The following is a 12523-nucleotide window of genomic DNA, read 5'->3' on the forward strand; positions in this document are numbered from 1 at the left end:
TGCGGTAGGAGCGAGCCCCGGCGAGCGGTGTGTGTGTGTGTGTGTGTGTGTCTCAAAGCCCCACCCCGCTGCATGGGGATCCTGGGCGCACGGGGGCCGCTCCAGGGCAGCAAGGAGTTCCCCAAGTTGGAGGGAGAAGGGGTGGGGCCTGGGACGGCGGGGCACCCCATGCAGGCGAAATTTGCATGCTTGGGTTCAGCAGGACTTCCTGGTCGGTTGTCATTGGCTGCAGGTAGCAAACTATGCCGGAGCCCTCATGCAAATCTGTAATTGATTTCCCCCCTCCCTCCCAGCCCAGCTCCAGCGCTGCCTGTTTGCGCGCTCCTGCCCTGGGAAGCACATGTAACCCCCCCCCCCCCACTTCTTCCCTCCTGGCTCCGCTCCGGGGTTGGGGAAGGATCCTTTGGACCGCTGGTTCCCGTGCACCCACGTGGTGGTGGAACTGGGCTGAGGACCGCGACTCCAGGAAGAAGGGCGCCGCCGGGGACAGGTCGTGGGAATCATGAATGAGATGTCCAGCTTCTTGCACATCGGGGACATCGTTTCCCTGTACGCCGAAGGGTCGGTCAATGGCTTCATCAGCACGCTGGGGTGAGTGGACTAGCGCCTGGAGGGGCTGCACCGGAGAGGGGAAGGGGCCGCCTGCTAAGTGAGCTGGGTTATTTTCATTTATGTAAAAAAAAAAAAGGAAGTGACTGTGTGGCTAGGTAGAGGCCGAAAGGGCTGGCTGGCTGCCTCGGGTCAGGTCTACACTAGGACTTTAATTCGGATTTAGCTGCCTTAATCCGAATTAACCCTTCACCCGTCCACACTACAGAGCCAGTTAATTCGAATTAAAGGGCCCTTTAAATCGATTTCTGTACTCCACCTCGACGAACGGAGTAGAGCCTAAATCGATTTTGTTAATTCGAATTAGGGTTAGTGTGGACGCACACCACCGAATTACTGTGTTTAAGTTAATGGGGTAGTGTGGCCGCACACCACCGAATTAATGTGGTTTAAAACCGAATTAAGGTGCTTAGTGTGGCCGCGCACAATCGAATTTATACAACCTGTTTCCCAAATTCGAATTAACTAAATTCGGATTAATCCTGTAGTGTAGACATACCCAAAGGCGCTAGAGAGAACTAGAGAGGTCAGGGTGAGGCGGATTCTGCAGTAAGGTTACTTGCACCTTCCTCGGAAGCAGCTGTTGGAGACCAGATCCTGGACTGGGTGGCCCTTGACTCTGCTCCAGTCTGACAATTGCTGCCTGCCTGCAGCCCTGTCACCTTGTGTGTGCCAACTGTGCTTCCCCCCACCTGTTGCTGGGGTGGGAATTGGGATCCGTTTTGCTGCCCCTGGGGAGCAGGGGTGAGGTGCACGGGGACGTACCCAGTAAGGTTCTGTGGCAGATCATGGGCAAGACTAATATTGAAGTATTGGGTCCGTTAAATAACCGATGGTCCCCAGTGCCTCGTTAGTGCCAGGGCTGAGCAGTTCGTAGCTCCGGCACCTCTGGGCCGCTCGCTGCATCAGTTGAGAAAGTTAAATTGCTTGAGCCCTTGCACCTCTTTCATTACAAACTAAGCACTGTTTGGTCCTTGCTCTGGGCAGTGCGGGGAGGCTGTGTTCTGCACCTGTGAGGATCTGTGCTGATGCTCTGGTAGGTCGCTCCCATATTGAACTTGTATGATTCCCCTGCATGGAGTTTGAACTATGTGCACTGGGGGAGGCAGGAGAAGGCTATATCCTTAACTCTGGGGCTCTGACAGGCTATTCTCTCTGCGGTTTTTTTGGGTGACGTTAAGGCAGCTCTGGGCCAGGGGACAGACCCTCTGACACCCTGCTTTGGGCATCTTCTTGCCAATCTTTCCCCCAAGCAAGCCACTCTACTGAAGTGGGGCCAGCAAATCCACGATACGACTTGGGGACTGGCTGGATAGCGCACGGCTTTGTGTCCTGGGTGCTAAAGGTTTGGTTCCCCTCCATTTACACTGGTTTCTTTCCCTCCCCAACTACCCCACAGGAGTCTTTTGTACCCTAGAGAGAGACTGAGGGATTCCCCTGTGGTATAGCGAGGAGGTGGGACTGGGCTGTGTTGCATGCAAAGAGGATTCTTTATTCAGACTGCGGGACATGGACACACCCTATGGTTCTCTCTGGCTGAGTCCCTGCTGACACACACAGATCTGCAGTGTAGCTGTAGCCGTCTCAGTCCCAGGATATTAGAGAGACAAGGCGGGTGAGGGCATCTCTTTTATTGGACCAACTTCTGTTGATGAGAGACAAGCTTTTGAGAAACACAGAAAAGGTTTGTCTCTCTTGCCAACAGAATTTGATCCCATAAGCTATTATCATTCTCGCGCACCTTGATGCGCGCACACACTCAGCTCCACACGCTTGCCTATGGACAGCCACAGGTATAAATACACACGGTGATGGCAGATACGGACACATGCATGTGTCTGCACAAAACACACCTACAACCATGCACCCAAGTTTATAAATACGTACATGAACACACCCATACAATGTGCTCATAGAGTATAAAGCCAGAGAAGACTACCAGATCATCCGGTCTGCTCTCCAGTACATCACAGGCCACCAACACTCCCCACACCCTAAACCCAACAACTGAAATGAGACTCGCGTATTACAGCTCACGGGAGCCTAAGCTATTACTGTGCTACAGGCAGAGAATAGGAGGGACCGAGATGCACCAAGACCCTTCAATGGCAGGATCCTGGCAAGTGACCCACACCTAGATGCTGCAAAGGAAGTTGAAATCGCCCCCAAGGATGCTGCCAATCTGACCTGGGAGAAATTCCTTCCCGACCCCACATAAATTTTCACACATATAAACAGACCCACTTGCACACAAACTTACACATACATATGCAGACACGCAAGTACTGTGCATGGCCCTGAACTAGTGGGGAAAATGTTCCCAAGGTCATTTTGGTGAGATCTCCTCTACGCTGGCTCCATGCTAGAGCTGTCCCAGTCACTGATGCAGACTCTCTTTAACCTCCGCAGTTCTGCTCTGGGTAGCTTGTATGCCAGATTGGTGACATTGTCTGACACAGGCCTATTGGACCTTCCGGGCCCTCCCAGGCCGATGCAGCTTTGTCCCCTATGGTCAGTTCTCCAGGTCTCTTCCCCATGGTTGGTTTGTTCAGTCTTGTTGGCAGTGACTAAAGCAATGGGGTTCCTACTCCTTCCCTTGGGAGATGATTCCACACACTAACAGATCTCACTATTGGGACATTGTATTTGGACTGATATCTCTTCCTTTGCTCATTGTTATCTCAGTTACACCCCCACTCTGATCAGGGCATGAAATCCTTGTACTTGATGTTAGGAACTGCACAATCACACCTTAAATCATTGTTGTGATAAAGAAGTGGAGTTACTCGCTGAGAGTGCGTCTCCTGAGCCCTCTTCACAGTGTGCATCTTGTTTAGTTCATTTGCTAGTCAAATAGCTTAGCTAGCCCCGGCCCTAGCACTTCAAACTCAGCTGAGCAGAGTACCGGAAACTCCCCATCCGTCTGTGTTGACATCCTCCCTAGCAGCAGCCAGAGAGCAGAGAGGAAAGTAAGCTGCAGTCCTGGAAGGTGAATTGCTGACAAAGAGAATCTGAAGTGCGATCCTTTTGGTTAGCTGGAGTGTCTTGAACGATGGAAGCTGGTTCTAGGTGCCAAGCAACCATAATGAGTGGAAGCATTATGTAGCGTAGGCTACGGGTAGGATTGTCTCTGAAACGGTCTGCCCATGTGATGGGCCCAATTGCTCCTCTTGCTGTCACGGGGCTTACAAAGTGCTGCTCCATGGACATCACTGGGGTTCTGGCAGATTGGCACCTGTGTGAGCCAGATTGGAACTTGGCCCAGTGGCATATGGGGGGGGAAACCCAACCAAGCACTCACAGGGGACATTGAGAGGCCATTTTTTAACACAGAAGGTTCTGCCTTTCTGAGGATCTCTTTGGTGTTGGATGGCTACATACACCTGGTGAAATGGAACTTAGATCTCCTTCTCCAGAGAATTTCTTTGGTGGCTGTAACAGGGAGCAGAACACTAACCAGGATTCTCTACGGAGGGAAGTAGTTGCTCGAGTCCTTTAAAAGGAGACTGGTAGAACTCACACAAATAGTGTGTAAGGAACAATCCTCAAAGGCATACAGGGGGATGAACTTGATTGAATTATTTAGATTGGAAGCTCTTTGGGCAGGGGCAGTTGTCTGGTTCTGTTTTGCACAGTGACTGGGATTTCTAGATGTTACAAATCATTTTTAAAAAGGGTCTTTGAAGTGGGAATTGCACTGGCTGAAGTTATGTGGATATTTTTTTTGGGCTGTCTACGGTGAGCCATCTCTCTAGGGGTAGTTTTAAACTGTGGGACTTGTTCTCTTGTTAGTACATGGAGCTGAAGCATCCCCCTGCTACAGCTCAGAGCCTCTGGTGGGATGGAAGGCACCGGGCCAACTTCTGCCCTTGGACACCAGCATGATTTGTTAGTGGGGGCAATGGGAGGGGTGTGTGTGTTTCTAAGGGGAGAACAGGAGTACTTGTGGCACCTTAGAGACTAACAAATTTATTAGAGCATAAGCTTTCGTGGGCTACAACCCACTTCTTCGGATGCATCTATTATTTATTATTATTATGCTCTAATAAATTTGTTAGTCTCTAAGGTGCCACAAGTACTCCTGTTCTTTTTGCGGATACAGACTAACAAGGCTGCTACTCTGAAATCTAAGGGGAGAATATAATCCCAACTATACATATAAAATGATGGGGTCTAAATTAGCTGTTACCACTCAAGAGAGAGATCTTGGAGTCATTGTGGATAGTTCTCTGAAAATATCTACTCAATGTGCAGCGGCAGTCAAAAAAGCAAACAGAATGTTGGGAATCATTAAGAAAGGGATAGATAATAAGATAAAATATCATATTGCCTCTATATAAATCCATGGTACGCCCACATCTTGAATACTGCGTGCAGATCTGGTCGCCCCATTTCAAAAAAATATATTGGAATTGGGAAAAGGTTCAGAATGGGCAACAAAAATGATTAGGGGTACGGAATGGCTGCCATATGAGGAGAGAGTAATAAGACTGGGACTATACAGCTTGGAAAAGAGACGACTAAGGGGGGATATGATAGAGGTCTATAAAATCATGACTGATGTGGAGAAAGTGGATAAGGAAGTGTTATTTACTCCTCATAACACAAGAACCAGGGGTCACCAAATGAAATTAATAGGCAGCAGGTTTAAAACAAACAAAGGGATTTTTTTTTCCCCACACAACACACAGTCAGTCTGTGGAACTGCTTGCCAGAGGATGTTGTGAAGGCCAAGACTATAACCGGGTTCAAAAAAGAACTAGATAAGTTCATGGAGGAGAGGTCCATCAATGGCTATTAGCCAGGATGGACCGGGATGGTGTCCCTAGCCTCTGTTTGCCAGAAGCTGGGAATGGGCAACAGGGGATGGATTGCTTGATGATTACCTGTTCTGGTCATTTCCTTTAGGACACCAGGCATTGGCCACTATTGGAAGACCAGATACAGGGCTAGATGGACCTTTGGTCTGACCCAGTATGGCTGCTCTTATGTTCTAATTTGACCAGAATATGGCCAAGGGGCATCTTGAACAGTTAATGGTCATTATCAAGCTTTTGCCACCGAAATAGACTGTTGAGCTATCAGTTATGGCATGCAGCGGCCAAGGAACCTATTGGCCAACTAATCTCTAAGCTTATGTCCTACATAAACACACATGAATGCAAGTTATATCACTACCTTGCAAGGGAACCCTACTCAATTTTTGTTCTGGCAGCATGGAGGCTTGTGTGAGCTTATATTCCTGGGGTCTGTTGTGTCAATGAATGGAGACCCTTGTTAAGAGTAAACACCAGCACTTTGCAGTTCTCACGGGAAGATCTCCAAGCACTTTAGCCTGATTCGGATAGCTTTATCCATGCTGTATATTACTTTACTCTTCAAACAACCTCACTGAGGTCAGTGGGACCCCCTGTGGAGTAAGGCTATCAGAATCTGGTCCTTTGTTAATGTTAATTAAGCCTCACAACCCCAGCTTGTCTGTGGAGGGTGTCATTCATCCTCATCTTACAGATAGGGAAACTGAGGCATAGAGCAGGGAAGAAACTTGACTAAGGGCACTCAGTGACAGAACCAGGAATAGAACTCAAGACCCTAACGCCCAGGGTTGAGTTTTGCAGTATGCTGAGCCTCCTCAACTCCCACTGACTTCAATGGGAGCTGAGGGCACTCAGAGCGTCAGTCTCCTGCTCTAACCACTAGACAAAGTGTTCCCCCAAGTCTCATGTGGTGTCATGGTCTCAGTCTAGAATAGCCTTTAAGCACCTTCATACCTGAATAGTCCCACTGCAGTGAATGGGACTGCTCACTTTCTTAAAGTGATGCAGGTGCTTAAGCACTTTGCTGGACTGGGGCATAAAACTAGCCAGAATGCTTAAATTAGAAGAAATAACCAAGTTAGAACGAATAGAGGAGGTAATTAAAGACTCCCTGGAGAAATGAAAGGGTGATCTCCAAAGATTAAGATAGTGGCAGTGACCAAATGTGTGGGGAGAATTATCCTAGGGCCAAACAGTGCCAGTTACACCCTTTAACAATAGTGTTAGTGTTTTAGAGGTTTCCCATTAACTCAGTGGAGGAAAAGGGGGGGGCGGAAGAAGTATTAATGGCGCCAGACCTTGCGGTAGCTTTTATCTGGCTGTACACCCCCCAGGAGCTCGTTTGATGGAGAAACCCGAACCCTGATCTCAATCTGCCCCCCAGGCCTGATTAGAAGCTACTTGTGCACCGAGGGGAACGGCTGCTGCATGACTTTGCTGAAAGTAGTTTGGCTGCCGCCCACAAACGATGTCTAAAGAAACAGCAGTTTCAAACAGCCCAGGACAAAAGCAGCTGCAAAGGTCATGGAGTTGCATGTCACACGCTTTGCTAAGCAAAGGGTTCGGGAGAGAAAAGCTTTAGTCAATTCATTGGTGCCTTAGTCCTTCTAACGTAGGAGATCTATAGGTTTGCCACTTAAGGAATGTTTCTAATAATTTATACACTTTCACTCCTTGCCCTACGTCTACAGAGCACTTCAGGGTGAGATTTATAAAGGCAGAATGGGTAGCTAAGCATCCACCTCCTATTGACTTTCAGCATCCAAGTCTCCTTTCTGCCTCAGCAAATCTCCCTCTGTAGTATTAATGCGTCTCTCAGACGGCACCTTGCAAGTGAAAATCTCAAAGGTCTTTACAGACACTAATGAAGGAAACCTCCCAACCTCCATGTTACGGTGAGGCAGCGATCTTTGTTATAGCCACTGTACAGGTGACGCACGGTTACACAGCAAGTCGGTGGCTGAGGAGAGAGAGAGAGAGAGAAAGGAACCCAGGAATCCTGCCTCTGTTTCCTGTTCTGAACTTTGAGCACATCCTCCTTCCAGAGCTGGAAATGGAACCCAGGAGTCCTGACAGTCGCTGCCGGTCTAACCACTGAGGCCCCCTCCCAGTGCCTGACATGTTAAGTAATAATGCCATTAAAAACATCCCATGCAGAGTGATCTGGGGCGCGTTTAACTGCTGGAACTCATCAGAGGCCAATGCCACCTCTATCCCCAAGTGATCTATTTCTCCTTGGGGGTGGAGGGGGGGGAAATGCTTCCCGGAAAGAAACACAAAGCACTAAAAGACAACAGTGGGATGGCGTGAAAGCTGAGCTGTTTCCTGGAGTGCCGCCATAAGGCAACACTACTGGAAGCAGAGACACATAAGCCATGCCCTCCAATCATCCAAAGTCCACATGGGGAGGTCTGGTGCTAGGGCCAGGTCTGGTCAGTTCTATGAAGGTGCTTATACTGCCATCAGCACTGGAGCATCTGAGCACCTTCCACCAGTGCGGCTCGTTCGCGCTCTCACCCTCCCCACAATCCTGGTTTGTGGTTATTGTTTAGCTGCTTGAAACCAAGCATGGAGCCTTGATCACGAGGTACAGAATTCTGACCTTTATGGATCCTCCCTCCCCGGGTACCTTGCCCAGCAGTGACTAGAGGCATAAAGCCTGGCACTGGGCTCACTGTAAAACCTGGGAAGGAGTCTGTGGAGGATAGTCTCTTCTTTGGTGGTTTCAAAATCCTGGTGAGGAATCTGGAGAGGTGTCCCCAAGATATGACAGATCCCCTGGTGTTATTGCTGTTAGTAAGTAATACTAGGTACTGAGAGAGATTTTTCTATCTAAGGATTTCAAACTGCTTTACAAAACAGACAACCATTATCCTCCTTTATAGATGGGGAAACCGAGGCACAGAGGCTTTTTTTTTTTTTAAATATATGTGATCACACTGCAAGTCCAGGGCCGAACAGGGACTAGAGCCCATGCTCTAATCACTTTCTGCCTCTTTGCTGTTTGCCATCTCACTTCCAACCTTGAGTTCTAATGGCCAAAGCAGAATAAATGGAACCAGGGCCGTGGAAAAGTGCGTTTTGGGCTCAATCGCTCACGAGAAGTATCGTTAGAGTGCTGATTCAGGCCACACCCATTAGCAAGCCCTTTCAGGGGTCTCCAGGGAATACGATGCCTGGGGCTCGTCAGCTAAGCCCCGTGAAGAATAGTGCTCATGGACTGTACAGCAAGCAGCGGCTGTGCATGAGTCACTGGGCATGCATATTGCCTAGTCCGGGCCTCGCAGAGGGGAAGGGCTGTGTGTAAACATACTTGAATAAGTGTCTGCTGTTTAATTTGAAATCACGCCTTTGATAACTGGTATTGTGATTGCAGGTGGATTGAAGAGGTGGGGCAGTTCAGGGAAATGGAGCTGGGTAAAGGGCAACTATACCTCCGGGTCCAAGAGAGCGTGTCTCCTGGCAATTAGGAGGAGAGAGGGACACGGAGGAAGTGTATTTTCCTCCTGAACCTCCTGCCAGTGGTGCTCTGAGGTTGGCCCAGTCCAACAGCCTGATTTGTAGCTGCCACAGTCGTGATTCTACATGTCCCTCTCGGAAGGGGTTGTAGACTGAATGGTGTAGTCCTCAGTGGGACGATAAAGCGGCTGATAGGGGACTGGCTGGCTTGGGGGTTGGTAAAGGGATACAGAGACTCTCACTTTCAACTGGCTGGCTTGAATCCAGCCATGGCTGGGAAGGACCAATAGTTAATTTCAGTTGGCGACTATGACCTGGGGGAGAGGCATTGCTGGTTTTGGTCCAGAGCTTAGAGTACAGTTATCCGTGTGACAGAACCAGCACTAATCCGGTTCCATTACTAGCAGCCTCTGCAGAGAGGCTAAGGTCAGAACAGGGCTCCCAAAGGTGGGATGAAAAAGCATCTGTGATGTCCCCGCTCTGTGAAGAGAGGACATTCATCTTCAGAGTTGTCCAGCAGGTCCCTGTCCTCAGCACTATATTCAATTCGTGGTGGTTGGTTTTTAAAGGGCTCCAGAAGAGTTGAGCTAACGCTGCTTAATCCACAGCTCAGTGCAATAAGAAATACAGCCACCAACTCAGTACTTTCCTGCAACTGGGCAGCTGGAAGCACTTCAGTAATTTATAGCTCATGGGATGTGACGAGTGCACCGTTCTAATGCAGCTGCCAGGATCTATTCCAATGCATGTGCAGGCTTCATCCTAGGGAGATAGTCTCATGCAGGGTATTGGTGAGTAAGCTGCAGCTTACTCACACAATTATTTTGGGCACTTAGGAAAACTGGCTGCTAGACGGTGAATTAGTCTCCACCTTAACTAGAGCAGTGCTACCGCCCTGCTGTAATTTGGCTTGCAAACTTGGATCGTCCATCTCAGCTGCATCACAGCAAGCTTGAATTCACAGGGCTCAAATCTGCTTTCAAATGCACTGGTGCTACTGCAGGGAACTAAGAGCAGAATTTGGCCCCTTTTTCTCTAAACCCACCCAGCCCAATGCACCTCTGGTGAAGGCTACAACTGTTCTCCTGAGGTGGTGACTCTTCATCTTCCCAGGGAATCTAGTTCTGCTGGCCAAATGGTTCTTAAAGTTATTAATCTTTTTCCTAAGAGCTAGCATCATTATATATGGCTGATTTCCCCCAGGAAAAAGTTAAGGACCTATCAAATGTGTTTCAAGTGCTGAAATTTGCTGCTTCCACAGAACTATCCATTAAAAGCCTGATCCTGCAACGGAGAAGCATGCTGGCCCCGATCCAGACAGGCACTTAAGCATGTACTTAACTTGAAGTGTTCGAGTAGTCCCATTAATATCAACAGGAGTACTTAAAGTTAATCAGATGCTTATGTGCTTTGCTGGATGGAGGGCAATAAACCGCACCACGTAGCATCAGGCTCTACATCGGTTAACCTCTCAAAGGGTGAAATTTACTAAAAGGTGGCATGATTTGTTTGTTTCACAAACACATTCGTGGCTGCTGCTTCTCAATGTATTTTCCTCAGATGCTTAAACACTGAAGGCCTGATTCTCATTTACAGAACAACTCTAGCAATTATCTTGGCACCCCAGTGCCCTGCCAGCAGCTTTCCAAATCCAGAATGTAAATTGGCTCCCACATCTCCATACTCTTCTGATAGGATGGGCAGCTCTACCCGTGTGAGCTTTCTCACACCAAAAAGTGGCATCTAATACCAGGCATGAGTTGAGTCATGTCTGTGCCTCTGCGCTATTATAGATGACTCATGTCAACAGCATTAGGAGCCTTTGTTTTCAGGTGTTTTATGGGAGAACGTTATTCCAGGGTATCAGCTTAATAAAAATAAGACTCTCTGCATTCCTATAGAGCTTGTAATCCCAGGATCAAAGGATCTGAATCCACTTTGTGATCATTAATGAATTTAGACTTGCAGCGAGCTGGGTCCGTGTTATTAACCCTGTATTAGGGAGTGGTAAATGCAGGTGAAGAGCCGTTAAGGCCCACATTTTTGAACTTGGCTGGAGTCGGCGGGAGCTGGGGGTGCTTGGAACTGCTGTCGATCAGGCCACTTTTATTTAGGCACCTAAAGTGCGGCGAGACACCTACTGGGATTTGAAAAGCACCAAAGAAGGTTAGAGTCTGAGATTCTGTGGCCAGAAGGGACCGCTGTGATCATCTGGTCTGACCACCTGCGGAGCATGGGCCATAGAATTTCCTCAAAATAATTCCTAGCGCAGGTCCTTCAGAAAAAGACACCTAACTCTCGTGGAAATCAATGGGAATTAGGGACCCACCTTGCCCAGGTGCTTTAGGAGCTGCATCTTTAAGCACCTAACTACCTTTGAAATCTGGCTTTAGTCAAGGACTGAGTGGCCTAAGGGTGTCAGACATCCAACACCCATTGAAAGTCCATGGGGGATAGATGCTGGACTGACTGAACCCCGTCAGCTCTGTCCCAAATCCCAGCCCGAAATTTGAAAACTTTGGCCAAAGGGGCTTGCCCAAGGACAGGCAGTGAGTCAGTACCACAGCCAGTAAACTCCCGGTTTATCAGAGCACAATCCAGAATTACAGTGCGGGGAGGGAGAGAGACAAGTGCATCTGCTTGGAGCTTTTTGGTGAAGTTAGACATACAAAAGAGCAAGGACAATTTCTGCAGGCCCTGCCTGGGTCCCCGCTGAGTATATATATAATTCTGGTTGCTCTAATTTAAGGACGTCTCCTCCGTTCCACTTCTTGCTGAGCTAGAAGGGGCAGTGGAGACTTTTCCCGTTCCAGAGATCAAGTCCTACATCGCTCCCTCGGGATTTACTCAGGCTGAGCCCACGCTGAAGTCCACGCTCGTTCTGCCAGGAGTATAACCCGACCAGGCTCTGTGTGTGTGCCGCATACCCACGTTCCCGGTGTGCATGTGGCCAGCTGGGAGGGCAGAGTACGGGCACTCTCCCTTCTCCCGTATCTCTAGCTTCCTCCTAGTGCTACAGCTGGGGAATGGCAAGGCAGGAGGGGAGACCGTAATTAGCTGCTTTAGAGGAAGTGTGTACACATAGGAAGCCTGGGCTACAGATAAGGGGGGAAACCCCCCTAATTTGCTTGCAGTCTAACTGCTCCCATTTGACTACAGTCAAGGTTTGTTTGAGCAATCTGTCCCCTTGGGTAATAAAACCCCCAAGCCCCGAAGTCAGGCCTGATTGAAGCATTGCACTTGCGCTGCCTCTGTGCATGCTGTGCGAAATGCAGCTTCTTTCCCTGCCCCACTTCTCTGTATCTGGCTCCCCCTTCCTCTCTGCTCCCTTCTTTCCCCTCCCTTTCTGGCCTGTACCCACCCCCACCCCTCTGAGACTCTAGCATTGCCACGCTCTTCTGATGCCAGGTCAGACTCCAGCAGCACACCCTTACTTCTAGCAGTGCAGTGCAGACCGTATGCTGGCCTTGGGCAAAGTGTCTCTGTTATCCACTCTCCTTCTCATCCACGCTATTGGCAACTCCATGTGCTCAAAAATCATGAGTCAGCCTCCCTCCCCATCCCCCGTCATGAAATGGACTTAAGATCGTGAGATTTGAAAATAATACACATTGGGCGGTGGGGAAGGGTTATTTACT

The 12523-nt window shown here is 48.9% G+C and overlaps 1 protein-coding gene across 1 annotated transcript in view; it reads left to right on the plus strand.

Annotated features, from left to right (window-relative positions):
* Nucleotides 1–399: 399 nt before the first annotated feature.
* LOC112106114 (inositol 1,4,5-trisphosphate receptor type 3) overlaps nucleotides 400–12523 on the plus strand; it is a 96165-nt gene continuing 84041 nt past the window's right edge. The window contains exon 1 of the mRNA XM_024199181.2: nucleotides 400–591. Coding sequence (XP_024054949.2) covers nucleotides 503–591 — 89 coding nt within the window. The 5' untranslated portion in view covers nucleotides 400–502. The remainder of the gene's footprint in view (nucleotides 592–12523) is intronic.

This window comes from Terrapene carolina, unplaced genomic scaffold, assembly GCF_002925995.2.
Source record: "Terrapene carolina triunguis isolate 2854851 unplaced genomic scaffold, T_m_triunguis-2.0 Scaffold197, whole genome shotgun sequence".
Lineage (NCBI taxonomy): Eukaryota > Metazoa > Chordata > Testudines > Emydidae > Terrapene > Terrapene triunguis.